Below are 16556 nucleotides of genomic sequence, written 5' to 3' on the forward strand. Positions count from 1 at the left end.
TACAAACCTCTCCTGCCTCAAAACTTTCCCTCCATTAAATCCCAATAATTATACACCCACCCAATTCCCATCAAATCCAATTAACAAAATGTCAACTAATAATATATTCTACAATAATAATTCAAATAGTACAAATTCTCGAACATTCAAAAGACAGAGACCAAATAGTCCAGATCCAACATTAATTTTGCATAATGAAATTATATCTTCCCCTAGATCTCAATTACCTACGGGAGGAATATTAGACAGCATTAACTATAAGGGAAATATTAATAATAATCCAGTTGCATCTCCTTCAGACTTGAGCATGATAAATTCAATATTAGAATTAGTTATAGAAATTGTCACAAAAGTTTTAGTAACAAAAAGTATAAACATAAATAAGGAAGAACTCGAAAACTTAGTCAAATTAACTATAAATGGAAACACGTCATCACATTCTCAGACCACAACCATGCAATAAATATCCTTCAATGGAACTGCCGCTCGGCAGTTTCTAATAAAAATAACTTAGAATATCTACTAGATAGGGGCAACTACTCCGTTGCACTTCTATCGGAAACATGGTTTAAAGCAGAAAAATACTATAATTTTAAAGGCTTCAACAATATTCGCTGTGACCGGGACGACGGGTACGGCGGCTCTGCCATTTTATTAAAATCAGACTTAATATACCAAGAAGTCTCAATTCCAACTACAATCAACTTTGAGCATACTTGTATCTCGGTAAATTTTCCATATATACATAAAAAAATTTACTTTGTTTCAGTATACCTTAAACCGAGAACTAGAATATCATTACAACAGTGGATTAACTTTTTGGAACAAATTCCAAAACCATTCATAATTGGGGGCGACTTTAACGCACATAGTTTGGCATGGAACGATGGATATGACGATATCTATGGCAAAATTCTTTTGGAAGCTATCGAACAATGCAACCTAGTAATTATAAACGACGGATCACCTACATTAGCAAACAATAAGAAGTCAGCTGTAGACTTGACCCTCTGTACACAGGATCTGACACAACTAATTACGTGGTGTACTTTAGAAGAACCTTATGGCTCTAATCACTTACCAATACACATACAATTTGGAAGGAATATCCCACCTGCGCAAATTAAACAGACAAAACATAATATATGGAGACTCAAGGCTGCTAATTGGGATGTATACACCGCTACCCTTGAAGCAACAGAACCAAAATCATCACTAATGGGCATTATCGACAATATTAACAAAGCTGCCGACAAAGCAATTCCGTTACGAAAATCAAACGCACAAAATAGAAATCATTGCTCAAAGGACTGGTGGAACGAAACCTGTAACATAGCTGCTAAAGCAAGAAAACAAGCTTTCTTAACCTACACACAGGCTCCAAATCTTAATAATCTAACAGAATATAAAAGACTTGATGCAGTAGCTAAAAAAACTTTTAAAGAAACTAAGAAAAAAAGTTGGATAAATTACTGCCAAAATCTAAATCAAAATACACCAATTAAAGAAGTGTGGAACAAAGTAAACCGATATAAAAACCGAAAACAAGCGAATAAACCCCCAATGGACCCCAAAGAAGACTGGATAAGCGAATTCCACACAAAAATCTCACCTCCATGGGTCGAAAACAACATTACTCAACAAATAGCTACTGTAAATAGGAACACTTCTTTCCTACAATCGTTATTTCAATTATGGGAACTCGATCATTGCATTAAATCAACAAATAATAAATCTCCCGGGGCGGATAACATTTCATATAATATGTTGCATAAAATGCCCTTAGACCATAAGAAAGCCCTGTTGGAATTGTTCAATTCGATTTGGATAAATAGGATTCCTTTTCCACCGATGTGGAAAGAATACATCATAGTACCTATCAAAAAACCTGGAAAACAGAATGGAAATGCAGATTCATATAGACCCACAGCTTTATCATCGTGTATATTTAAAACCATGGAAAGAATGATAAAGAACAGGCTTGAATATTGGCTAGAAAATGAAAAAATATTACCTGACTCACAATATGCTTTTAGAAAGGGAAGATCTTCCTTGGAACCCCTAACGATACTAGTAAATGACATCTATCTAGGATTCACACACAAATACAGCACTTTGGCCACATTTTTGGATATAACTTCAGCATATGACAATGTTCAAATAAATATACTAGAAGAGAAGCTCATCAATATTGGTCTACCAACCTCCTTTGCCAACTTCATAAAATCAGCTTACTCTAATCGATCAGTTTCCTTAAAGATAAATCAAGAAATTTCGGAATCAAGAATATGTAGATCTGGATTACCACAAGGTAGTATCCTGAGCCCAATCCTCTACAGCCTGTACACAATGGATATAGAAAATGTTATATCACAAAAGTCTAAAATTATTCAATACGCTGATGATGTTGTTATTTACACCAGTAGCAAATCAGAGGACAAATGTATAGAAAATATCAACACTGAATTTATAAAAATCCAAAAATACCTAGACAACATGGGACTTTCCATATCCGAGTCCAAAACCAATATATGTATTTTCTCTAGAAACAGAAACAACTATCAAAGACAATTAACAATAGGAAAATATAAACTCTGTATTAGTAACACTGTAAAATATCTTGGTCTGCATCTAGATAGAAAACTATTATGGAAGGACTGTATCCACCAAATTATCAAAAAAACAAGTAATTCTATAAATATCCTAAGAGCGTTTTGTAGAGCAAAGTGGGGAGCAGACCCAAATACGGCTTTACTATTCTACAAAACAATGGTACGATCAATAATGGATTATGGAAGTCAACTCTATGGAACAGCAGCAGATACACATCTAAATAAAATCGAGATACAACAAAATAAATGCTTAAGAGTTTGCCTGGGATATCTTAAGTCAACGCCCATAAACATTATACAAGCTGAAGCCGTGGAACCTCCTCTTAAACTAAGAAGACAACTATTGAGCAGAAAATTCATGATAAAAACCATTTCAAAAAAAACTTCTTACCTCAATAGTGTACAGTCACTAACAGTTCAAGTTTTGACCCATAGATACTGGCACTTCAAGAAAACCCCCCTCATAGTAGAATCTTTCTCAGAAATAGCTGACATTACAGATATACTCTATTCCAACCAACTCCCTCCAGTTTTAATTTACTCACCTGAACAAATTTTTTCACGTGAAATTAGAACCTACTATTTTGAAAGTGAAGAAGTAGCAAGTATCAATCAAACAAAGTTCAACGAAACAAAAAACAAATACTGGCCAAACTATGATTCTATATTCACTGATGGATCAAAGTCAAAAGAATATACCAGTTGTGCCTTTTACCATTTTGAGGAAAATACTGACAAAAAATTTATTTTACCAAAGGAAGCTTCCATATACACTGCAGAACTAACAGCAATAGTGCAAGCTATGAAATACGTACTCGGCTCTAACCACGACAAATTTATAATATGTACGGACAGCAAAAGTGCAGTAGATAAACTTAAAAATGTTAAAATAAATAGATCAGTTAATCATATTGAAGCAAAAATCCTGTATTTACATAATGAGATACACATCAAGAATAAAGTCGTCATATATCTATGGGTAAAGGGACACGCAGGCATAACAGGTAATGAAATGGTGGATGTCTTAGCAAAAACAGCTCCAACATCAGGAGAAGAACTAAATCTTAAACTACCCCCGTCCGATTTATTCTTAAATCAAAGGAACAAAATAAATGAGATGTGGCAAAACCTATACAGTGCATCAACAACTGGAACAAACTTTTGTAAACACCAGCCAAGGATCCCCAGAAAACCATGGTTTCACAAAATACCAAACAGAAACTTTGTCGCCACAATAAATCGAATACGTGCAAACCATGCACTAACACCTTATTATAAGCACAAAATAAAAATTACAGACGATCCACTGTGTAGTTGTGGTAAAATGGGTACATTGGTACATGTTTTACTTGAATGTCCAATAAATATTGTAAACATTAATAATCTATATAAAAACTTAATTCACTACAAGATAAACCTTCCAATAGACCTAAATTATATTATTTTTTCAGGAAATAATAATATACTTTATGTACTTCATCAACACATCATAAACTGTAAACTAAAATTGTAAAATTACTAACCAATTTTGTAAGCAATTCTGCAAAACAAACTAAATGTAAAGCATTAAAGGAAAAAAAAAGGTGAATACAAAAAAAATAAAAAAAAAATAATAAAAAAAAATAAACCAAGTAAAAAAAATGAACCAATTAAAAAAAAACCAAAAAAAAATCAAAAAAAAAACAAAAAAAAAAAAAAAAAAAAAAAAAAAAAAAAAAAAAAAAGAAAACAAAAAAAAAAAAAAAACACACAAAGAGGGCTAAAACCTCCGCGGCGTTGAACCGGGTTGATGCTCTAGCGCGGAAGGAAAAAAAATTAAACACCTTACACTTTACTAATGCTACATATTACTAACAAAACAAATGAATACATCATGCTCAAGTTTGATACTATGAAACAATTTACACAAACTATTTATACAATCTAACATAGTCTGGCTAATTGGTCCTCACCAAAGCCATAAATTCCACGAAAAAAAAAAAAAAAAAAAAAAATTTGAATTTCATGATTATGACAACAACCATTATGGATAAAGGGTGAAGGGAGGTTGAGGTACAATCCTTTTTGAGCACCCTGTATTATGTACCTAATGCTTTTCGGTCTCCTCCTTTTCGGTCTCCTACTGTTCGGTCTAGTGAGGTTTCGGTAAAGTGCTTTTCGGTCTAATGAGTTCGGTATACTGCTTTCTGTCTAATGATTTCGGTATCTTTATAGTAAACCTATAAAGGGGTCCTACAGCCTCTCTGGCATCCAACATTTTGACCTCCACCTTTTTAGGTCGGTCCATTATTCCTCATTTATGGCTCTACTTTTTATTATTCCTCCGATTCCTTTTCTCCATTCTAGTACTGGTCTTCCTCGCCTTCTTCTATTCCATGGAACATAGTTTAAGGTCTGTTTTGGCCATCATACAAATATTGGCAAACATAATAAATGAATATATTCACCATTAATATAATTCAAATTTTTATAAATTATATTAATAGTATGATAAAATTGATCCAAATAATGGCATAACCCAGACATCCAAAGTGAAAGTTCTCCTGCAACACCAAATTGTTCTATATGGTCCACATAATGTTCAGAAAAAAGTCACACAATTTTGAGCGTCCGGTTTGAGGAGGAGATGGGGGAGAAGTCGGTAAATTAGTAGTTTTTTTACGTTTTTCGTCAATACTTCTAAAACTATGCTTAAGCGTAAACAATGTTCTATACAAAAATGTTCTACATAAAATTTAAAACAAAAAAGGTCCTATACATAATTGTTATAAAATCAACGGTTCCAGAGTTACGGAGGGCGAAAGTGGAGGTTTTCGATACTTTTTATATTATTTGGGAAATTAATGATGATTTTGGGTGGTGAGGTTGACGTATCTTCAAGGGCTTATCACTAACATAACATTGGCCACTGAAATAGCAAATTTTATTTACAAAACCCAATCCTGTTAAAGAAAATTTCTATAAATTGCCCAAAGAATATAAAAAGTATCGAAAACCTCCACTTTTCACCCTTCGTAAGTCTGGAACCGTTGATTTTATAACAATTATGTATAGGATCTTTTTTGTTTTAAATTCCATGTAGAACATTTTTGTATAGAACATTGTTTACGCTAAAGTATAGTTTTAGAAATATTGACGAAAAACCTAAAAAAACTACTAATTTACCGACTTTTCTCCCATCTCCCTCCCAATCCGGACTCTCAAAATGGTGTAACTTTTTACTGAACAATATGTGGACCATATAGAACAATTTGGTGTTGAAGGAGAACTTTTACTTTGGATGTATGGGTTAGGCCTTGTTTTGGACCAGGTATACTATACTACCTCCGTAACTTTGTAACCGTTCATTTTAGAAGGATTATGCATAGGGCCTTTTTTATTTAAAATTTAATGTAGAACATTTTTGTATAGAAGGTTGTTCATGCTAAACCGCATAGTTTTAGAAATATTGACGAAAAACCTAGAAAACTACGAATTTACCGATTTCTCCCCCCTCTCCCCCCCAAACCCGACGCTCAAAATGGTGTGACTTTTTTCTATACATTATGTGGACAATATAGAACAATTTGGTGTTGGAGAATAACTTTCACTTTGGATGTCTGGGTTTGGGTCTAGTTATACCATACTATAATCATTTGACCTGTTTTTTTATGATTTGACGTAGAAGCACAATAGAGTGTTTTGACGTCATTTCAGCATGCCCGCTCCGTCAGATACTCGGGCTGATACAATTGCAATTACGGAAAGCACAGCGAATGTCTCCTGTTGATTTCCCGCTTCAAGTGGTCAGAAACCAATCAGATTAGAAAGCAAAAACACAAATTGAAAATGATGAAACGTTGAAAACATTTATTTTCTAGTTCCTCGTTGAGATATTCAAAACATTTTTGTTTTAGGTCGCCATTCTCACAATAATTGTATTAGGTGTTGTCGCATTAACACAACAAAGGAGTATTAAAGAAATAGAGCAACAGCCATTTGAATTAGATGACTACTTAAATCACACATATTCAGCACTTGCGTTCAATGGATCATGGATCTCAGGTAAGTAAAGGGCGCGTTAAAAATGGTTGCCATTTCTAGGCTTCGTCTTCTTCCATCACTGTGTAATTAAAACATAACGTTCAATGCGATTCAATTCTCTTATTGTGTCAAAAATTCCGATTTGTTACATCTTGTCAAAATTTTTCTTTTTTACAGTTAGCGGTGGGCTTCTTCGTCTTCTTTAGCCCATTTCTATCCAGTTTTGGATATAGGCCTTCCCCAAATCCTTCTATATCTGTCTGTCCTTGGCTGTGAGTTCCTGCAGCTTTTACAATATCGTCTTTTCATAGCATCTAAGGTTTTCCTCTTCCTCTTTTTCCTTTCCACGATCTCCAGATTTGTATTTCAGCATTCCATCTTTTATCTTTCTGTCTCGCATTGTGGCCTGCAAATCTCCACTTTAACCTCTTCTTTTACATTTTTTACTTTTGTTTTCTCTCTTATCCATTTGTTTGATTTTTTGTCTTGCAGCATTATTCCCACCATGGATCTTTCCATTTTTCTCTGAGTTATTTCTATTTTGTTTATATTGGCCTTTGTTAATGTCCATGTTTCTGAGCCCTACGTCAGAACAGGAAGGATGCGCTGACCAAATACAGGGGTTTTTAGGTACCGTTGTATCTTTGTGTATTTTAGTATATATCTTAACTTTCCAAATGCTGCCCACGCCAATTTGATTCTGCTTTGTACTTCAATTGTTTGGTTCTCTTTATTAACTTTGATTATTTTACCTTTGATTATTTAGATATTCTGTCATTTGTATTTGTCACGATTTTGGTTTTACTCATGCTGGGCTGCCATAATATAATTCCTCATTAAATCTACCGCCTAGTTGTTTTGACTAAAGTCGGGTTGGCTTTTGTTTAAAAATATAGAAGATAATTCCTCAAAAAACCGCCGAAAGGTTTTTCCCGTTAGATATTAAGTTGTGAAGATCTGTTTTCATTCGCCGCGAAAGAAGTTCAAACATTTATGCCACCATCTCTGTTAGTTAAATAATTAGCCAATATAATTTAGGTTCAAGATTTGACTGGTGCAATAAATAAATTTCTTCTAAAATCAAAACCCGTACTCCTCGCTGCCCTAGCAAAAAATCTAAAACTTCATCTGATAATAACTGGAAAAAGCTATAAAACAGTGAAGGAAGTAAAATTTTGGAAACAATATAAGAAACAATAGATCCATTTATAATGTCTTTGGGGAAATGACGAACATGGTGATATTGATAATGATAATATACTAATCTATGGGCTGTGCTACTCTCGACGTCTAGATGCGTACGAAAATTTTTGGGAGACACCCCGGAGTATCAGGTCACCTAGGGCTCGATAACACGGAAAGAGTCCCACCAGAGCTCAATCCTTTTGATACTCTAGTATCTGGTATGAGTCAATTTTTCCCTTAGAGGGAGTGTATGGCTAAATCTGGATATACAAATCTAAGACAAAAAATGTTAGTCAATGGTATATTGTTAGTACAATAATACTTTTAAATCTGCAAAGGTGCTATGTGACGGATGTTGTTCTAGTAATATCAATAAAATGATAGATCATCATCATTCTCTTTGCCTTATCCCTATGCGGGGTCGGCTTCCCTAATTGCATTTCTCCACCCAATTCTGTCTTGGGTCATATCAATGTTAATCCCCTTTACCAACATGTCCTGCCTTATCGCCTCCCCCCAGGTCTTCTTTGGTCTTCCTCTCCTACTCCTTCCAGGAATCTGCACTTCAGCTATTCTTCGTATTGGGTGATTAACGTCTCGACGTTGAACATGACCAAACCATCTTAACCTATGCTCTCTCATTTTGGCATCAATTGGTGCCACACCTAGACTTCCTCTAATATACTCATTTCTAATTTTATCCTTCTTTGTCACTCCACTCATCCATCTAAGCATTCTCATTTCCGCCACATGCATTCGTTGTTCCTCTTTCTTTTTCACTGCCCAACATTCAGTTCCGTACATCATAGCCGGTCTTATGGCTGTTTTATAGAATTTTCCCTTCAGCTTCATTGGAATTTTTCTGTCACACAACACACCACTCGCTTCTTTCCACTTCATCCATCCAGCCCTAATTCTACTGCATGCATCTCCATCTATTTCTCCATTACTCTGTAATACCGATCCTAGGTACTTAAAACTATTGCTTTTCACAATCATTTCACCATCCAAAGATACCATTTTATTTGTAGTAGATCCATCTTTAAATGAACATTCCAAATACTCTGTTTTTGTCCTACTAAGTTTTAAACCTTTTTCCTCCAGAGCATGTCTCCACTGTTCCAGTTTTTGTTCTAAGTCTCTTTCACTATTTCCTACTAACACGACATCATCAGCATACATTAAGCACCATGGAATGTTACCCTGTAGTTTCGCTGTTATCTGGTCCAAAACTAATGAGAATAAATACGGACTAAGCACCGAGCCTTGGTGCAATCCTACTTTCACATGAAATTTATCAGTCTCTCCCACACCTGTCCTAACACTAGTCGTAACTCCCTCATACATATCCCTCACAATCTTTACATATTCACCAGGGACTCCTTTCGTATTGAGTGCCCACCACAGAATCTCTCGAGGAACTCTATCATATGCTTTCTCAAGATCAATGAATACCATATGAGCGCTTGTTTCTTTACTCCTGTATTTTTCCATCAACTGCCTTATAATGAAAATTGCATCTGTTGTTGATCTACCCTGCATAAAGCCAAATTGATTCTCGGATATTTCGGTCTCTTCACGTATCCGTCTGTCAATTACTCTTTCCCATATTTTCATGGTGTGGCTAAGCAGTTTTATAGCCCTGTAGTTTGTACATTGTTGTATATCTCCCTTGTTTTTGTAAACAGGTACCAGTATACTGCTTCTCCATTCGTCTGGCATTTGTCCGACTTCCATAATTCTATTAAATAGACCTGCTAGCCATCTTGTTCCTGTCTCTCCCAATGCTCTCCATACTTCCCCAGGAATATCATCTGGTCCTACCGCTTTTCCTTTCTTTATTTTTTGAAGCGCTTGAGCCACTTCCTCGTTGGTTATTTTGGTGACCATTGCTGCTACTGTCTCCGTTGACTCTACAGGCTGTCTGTCAAATTCTTCATTTAATAAGCTGTCAAAGTACTTTCTCCATCTCTTTTTGACTTCCCTTTCGTGAACTAGTATTTTATTATTTTCATCTCGGATACATCTAATCTGATTAAAATCTTTTGCTTTCTTTGCTCTCTGTTTGGCTATTTTATATATCTTCGTTTCGCCTTCCCTGGTATCAAGTTGATCGTATAGGTTTGAATACGCTTCTGCTTTGGCTTTTGCTACTGCTACTTTCGCTTCCTTTTTCGCCACCATATAGTTTTGAAGATCTGTGTCGGATCTGGTTTCTTGCCACTTTTTATATAATTTTCTCTTCTCTTTTATTTTTCCTTGTACTTCGTTTGACCACCACCAAGTCTCTTTATCCTCGAACTTTTTTCCTGACGTTTTCCCAAGTATTTCAATAGCAGTCTCTCTAATACTACTGGCCATTTTTCTCCAAATTGTATTAGGGCTTCCTTTCATGTTCCAACATATTTTTTCTACTATTCTTCTCCTGAATAGACCTTCTTTCTCATCTTTCAGCAGCCACCACTTGATTTTTTGTGGTCCTCTCCGATATTTTTGTTTAGTTTCGCTTTTTACTTCGATGTCCAGAACAAGCAGCTTATGTTGTTGGCTTACTGTCTCACTCACTATTACCTTGCAGTCCTTGCATTCACGTATGTCTTCTTTCCTTATCATGAAGTAGTCTATTTGGGATTGATGTTGTCCACTTTTGTAGGTAATAAGTTGAGTTTCTCTCTTTTTAAAGAATGTGTTAACAATCACCATATCCAATGCTGTTGCTAATTCAAGCATGTCATCTCCAGCTTCATTTCTAGTTCCAAAGCCTAATCCCCCATGTATTGTTTCATATCCTGTCTTGGTTTGGCCCACATGTGCATTGAAATCACCTCCTATTATAACCTTCTCTTCTGCTGGAATATCACTCAGTACGTCTCCTAATTGATCATAGAAAGCTCTTCTTTCATTCTCACCCAGACCTGTTTGGGGAGCATACACACACACAACATTCAATACCTCTTTATCAATTACAAATTTCACTGACATCATTCTATCACTCGTTCTTACAACTTCTACTACGTTATCTTTCATTTCACTATCAGCAATTATACCAACTCCATTTCTAGTGTTACTACTCCCTACGTACCACAATTTGTATCCTTCACCTAGTTCTTTCGCCCTTTGTCCTTTCCACCTAGTTTCTTGAATACAAGCAATTTGGACTCTTCTTCGTTTGAGCGCATCCACTAACTCCAGACTCTTACCTGTAAGACTACCAAGATTCCAAGACCCTATCCTGATTTTGAATAAAATGATAGATATATCATGAAAATGAAGCAATCTGGAAATGAAAATAATTAATTTATCTATGTTTAATTTATTTATCGGCGCTTCCAACAACCGGCGGTTTTGGTAAGAAAAATATAATAAACAAATTTGTTATTAGAAATGCAATTGGTCAATATTTAGCATCCGTTGTTGTAAGAATAATAATGGAAAAATTAGCAAAAAACCAAAGATAAAACCAAAGCTGCGCAAGCAACATTTAGTGCATGGATAAGGGAATTCCCAAATTTACTACTATTTTGAAAAAAACCCAGTTCATTATAACGTCTAATGATAAGAATATATTATATTTAATAACAAGAAAGTACTGATAGAGTATTCCTATTACACATAATTAAGCATGTCTATTAAGCTAGAAAGACCATTTCATAAGGGAGCCATGAGACACACCCCATATTTTTTTGCTATTTTATTGCTAATTTATTACGCAAATTAAAAATTTATTGCTTCATCCCCTTCAGAGAAACAGGTGGCCATTCCAGCTTAATATTAAGCTAGAAAGGCCAACATTCATATATCCGGAACGAAAGTAGATAGAGAGTTGCTTCCGGTGGCCTATTTTATTGCTAATTATTTGCTAATTTATTACGCAAAACAAAAATTTATTGCTTCATCCCCTTCAGAGAAACAGGTGGCCATTCCAGCTTAATATTAAGCTAGAAAGGCCACCATTCATATATCCGGAACGAAAGTAGATAGAGAGTTGCTTCCAGTGGCCTATTTTATTGCTAATTAATTGCTGAAAGACTGAGTTTACAAGAATTTACAAACTCACCCCCTTCAGCCCCTACCGATATCATCATTCCCCGGAATCCACAAAAAGTGAAAATAACCAGTTTAAAGAGCTAAAACCAAGTACATATTTTTTGCTTATTCATTGCTACAGGTCTAAGCCAAAAATGAATTTTTTGCTTCCTCTCCTAACGAGCCACAATGGCTACTGCGGTTTAATACTTAAGGCTACAATACTCAACACTCCTGTTTCAGGAAATAAAGCAGATAGAGGGTCGTTTCTGGCAGCATATTTAATTTTTAATTAATTGCTGAAAGATGGGGTATACACAAACTCACCCCCTCCAACCCCTACCGTTATCATCGTTCCACGGATTTCACAAAGAGTGAAAATAATCAGTTTAAAAATGTAAAACCAAGTGGGTATTTTTTTCTAATTAACAGCTGCAGGTCTACGTCAAAAACCAATTTTTTGCTTCATCCCCTAACGAGAAACAATGGCTACTGCGGTTTAATCCTTATGCTACAATACCCAACACTCCTATTTCAGGAACGAAAACAGATAGAGGGTCGTTTCCAGCGGCATATTTTATTGCTAATTAATTTCTGAAAGATATGGTATACAACAATTTGCAAACACACCCCCTCCAATCCCCACCGTTGTTCTCATTCCCCGGATTTCACAGAAAGTCAAAATTACTAGTTTAAAAACCTATGACCAAGTGGGTATTTTTTTCCTAAGCAACTGCTGCAGGTCTACACCAAAAACGATTTTATTGCTTCATCCCCTAACGAGCAACAATAGCTACTGCGGCGGTTGAATACTTAAACTACAACACTCAATTCTCCTGTTTCAGTAACGAAAACAGATAGAGCGTCGCTTCCGGCGGACTATTTTATTACTAATTAATTACTTATTTATTACGCAAGTTACAAATTTATAGCTTCAACCCCTTCAGAGAAACAGGTGGCTATTCTAGCTTAATATTAAGCTAGAAGAGCCAACATTCATATTTCTGGAAAGAAAGTAGATAGAAAGTAGCTTTCGGCGGTATATTTTATTGCTAATTAATTGCTGAAAGATTGAGTATACCAGAATTTACAAACTCATCCCCTCCAACCAGTACCATTATCATCGCTCAACGGATTTCGCAGAAAGTGAAAATTACCAGTTTAAAAATCTAAGACCAAGTGGGTATTTTTTTCCTAAGCAACTGCTGCAGGTCTACGCCAAATTCTATTTTATCGCTTCATCCCCTAACCAGTAAAAATGGCTACTGCGGTTGAATACTTAAGCTACAACACTCAATTCTCCTATTTCAGTAACGAAAGTAGATAGAGGGTCGCTTCCAGCGGCATATTTTATTGCTAATTAATTTCTGAAAGATATGGTATACAACAATTTAAAAACTCACCCCCTCCAACCCCCACCGTTGTTCTCATTCCCCGGATTTCACAGAAAGTCAAAATTACTAGTTTAAAAACCTATGACCAAGTGGGTATTTTTTTCCTAAGCAACTGCTGCAGGTCTACGCCAAAAACGATTGTATTGCTTCATCCCCTAACGAGCAACAATGGCTACTGCGGTTGAATACTTAAAATACAACACTCAATTCTCCTGTTTCTGCTTCAATTTCCAGTTATTGCTAATTAATTGCTTGTTTATTACGCAAATTACAAATTTATAGCTTCAACCCCTTCGGAGAAACAGGTGGCTATTCTAGCTTAATATTAAGCTGGAATAGCCACCTGTTTCTCTGAAGGGGTTGAAGCTATAAATTTTTAAATTGCATAATAAATAAGCAATTAGTTAGCAATAAAATAGGCCGCCGGAAGCGACGCTCTATCTGCTTTCGTTACTGAAACTGGAGAATTGAGTGTTGTAGTTTAAGTATTCAACCGCAGTATCCATTGTTGCTCGTTAAGGGATGAAGCAATACAATCGTTTTTGGCGTAGACCTGCAGCAGTTGCTTAGGAAAAAAATACCCACTTGGTCATAGGTTTTTAAACTAGTAATTTTGACTTTCTGTGAAATCCGGGGAATGATGACAACGGTGGGGGTTGGAGGGGGTGAGTTTGCAAATTGTTGTATACCATATCTTTCAGAAATTAATTAGCAATAAAATATGCCGCTGGAAACTACCCTCTATCTGCTTTCGTTCTTGAAATAGGAGTGTTGGGTATTGTAGCTTAAGAATTAAACCGCAGTAGCCATTGTTTCTCGTTAGGGGATGAAGCAAAAAATTGGTTTTTGGCGTAGACCTGCAGCCGTTAATTAGAAAAAAATACCCACTTGGTTTTAAGTTTTTAAACTGATTATTTTCACGCTTTGTGAAATCCGTGGAACGATGATAACGGTAGGGGTTGGAGGGGGTGAGTTTGTAAATACTGGTATAACCCATCTTTCAGCAATTAATTAAAAATTAAATATGCCGCCAGAAGCGACCCTCTATCTGCTTTCTTTCCTGAAATAGGAGTGTTGAGTATTGCAGCCTTAAGTATTAAACCGCTGCAGCCATTGTGGCTCGTTAGGGGAGGAAGCAAAACATTCATTTTTGGCTTAGACATGTAGTAATTAATGAGCAAAAAATACGTACTTGGTTTTAGCTCTTTAAACTGGTTATTTTCACTTTTTGTGGATTCCGGGGAATGATGATAACGGTAGGGGTTGAAGGGGGTGAGTTTGTAAATTCTTGTAAACTCAATCTTTCAGCAATTAATTAGCAATAAAATATGCCGCCGGAAGCTACCCTATAACTACTTTCGTTCCGGAAATATGAATGTTGGCTATTCTAGCTTAATATTAAGCTGAAATGGCCACCTGTTTCTCTGAAGGGGTTGAAGCAATAAATTTTTGTTTTGCGTAATAAATTAGCAATTAATTAGTAATAAAATAGACTACCGGAAGAAACTCTTTATCTACTTTCGTTCCGGATATATGAATGTTGGCCTTTCTAGCTTAATATTAAGCTGGAATGGCCGCCTGTTTTTCTGAAGGGGATGAAGCAATAAATTTTTGTTTTGCGTAATAAATTAGCAATTAATTAGCAATAAAATAGGCCACCGGAAGCAACTCTCTATCTACTTTCGTTCCGGATATATGAATGTTGGCCTTTCTAGCTTAATATTAAGCTGGAATGGCCATCTGTTTCTCTGAAGGGGATGAAGCAATAAATTTTTGTTTTACGTAATAAATTAGCAATTAATTAGCAATAAAATAGGCTGCCGGAAGCAACTCTCTATCTACTTTCGTTCCGGATATATGAATGTTGGCCTTTCTAGCTTAATATTAAGCTGGAATGGCCACCTGTTTCTCTGAAGGGGATGAAGCAATAAATTTTTAATTTGCGTAATAAATTAGCAATAAAATAGCAAAAAAATATGGGGTGTGTCTCATGGCTCCCGTATGAAATGGTCTTTCTAGCTTAATAGACATTAATTATGTAGCTATTTAATTGTATTTCCACTTGCCAGATCTTTTGAAAATCAGAGAATGAGGGCAAATTTATATAATAAAAAAAGATAAACAAGTTATCTTATTATGTAACTAGAAAAACAGTATTTAAGCCACCTGCTACTTTCTTAAAATAATTCTCAGTAGAAGCTACAAACATGACAATTTGATGAACATGTGTAACGCACATACATATTTCGTGATATTTTGGATTTATGGGAAACCCTATTTAGCACCTAGGTTTTATAATGTTAATCTGTGCTTTACTTTTATTATTGGACAGATGAATAAAGAGTTAGAATGTTCTTCATTGTGACGCTATTAGTCCAAGTAATGAAGCTGAGAATAGGACAAAACCTCGCAATTTTTACAGAATTTATCGATTTGCTTGAAAATTTGAGAATAAGTCGTGGATAGTCCAAAAGGCGCTTTTACCATGGGGGTGGTTGCCACCCCATCTCGGGGGTGGACATTTTTTGTTATATTTTGACTCCAAAAGTTGATAAAAACATTTATTCTAAGCAAAAATATTCTATACAATTTTTTGATAAAATTAATAGTTTTCGATTTATTCACTATCGAAAGTGGTAGTTTTGTATCAAAAAAATCAATGTTTTTCTTATAGGCTCATTTATGATTCACTCAATTTTTGCCGTAGAAAAATTTTTTTCAAACCAGCTTCTTGTGAATTAAATATCCTACTATTTTTTCGTATCTCTGATGCTAATCTTTCTATTCTGAAGAAAATAGCATTTTTTACCAAACTACAAAAATTCGTTACTTATTCGCTTTTAACACCAGTTTTTTAAAAACTAATCATTCTAAGCCAGTCAAATTTCTAGAATCTATTAATAATACATAAATAAAGAAGAATGAATAAGGCCAATGACTAAAAACACCGCTAACTTACATTATCATGCTTCCAATTGGATTTCTTCTTTTTTTTTTCAAAAATATATATTGATTTTTTAACCGTAACTTTTTTATTTTTTATCTTAGAAAGTTTGGTAAAAAAGAATTTTATAGGTTTTTGCAAGACCTTTAAGCCTATTGATATTAAATCTTTTTAAAGTCCTCACTCGCAAAAGAGGTGACTTTGAAAAGGGTGACAAAAGGGTTGGTAATTGTCAACAGCTCACTCAATTTTTGCCGTAGAAAAAATTTTTGCAAATTGGGTTCTTGGGAATTAAATAAGCTACAATTTTATATTTAAACATTTTTTCGTATCTCTGATTCTAATCTTTCTATTCTGAAAAAAAAACCATTT

General features: G+C 35.0%; 1 protein-coding gene across 5 annotated transcripts in view; it reads left to right on the top strand.

Annotated features, from left to right (window-relative positions):
* The window catches only part of LOC126892745 (venom dipeptidyl peptidase 4), a 66617-nt gene that overhangs the window by 31373 nt on the left and 18688 nt on the right, over positions 1-16556 (top strand). For all 5 annotated transcript variants that reach the window (XM_050662398.1, XM_050662400.1, XM_050662399.1 and 2 more), the window contains exon 2: positions 6509-6656. In XM_050662398.1, coding sequence (XP_050518355.1) covers positions 6509-6656 — 148 coding nt within the window. The remainder of the gene's footprint in view (positions 1-6508; positions 6657-16556) is intronic.

The sequence above is a fragment of the Diabrotica virgifera genome, chromosome 9 (assembly GCF_917563875.1).
Source record: "Diabrotica virgifera virgifera chromosome 9, PGI_DIABVI_V3a".
NCBI lineage: Eukaryota > Metazoa > Arthropoda > Insecta > Coleoptera > Chrysomelidae > Diabrotica > Diabrotica virgifera.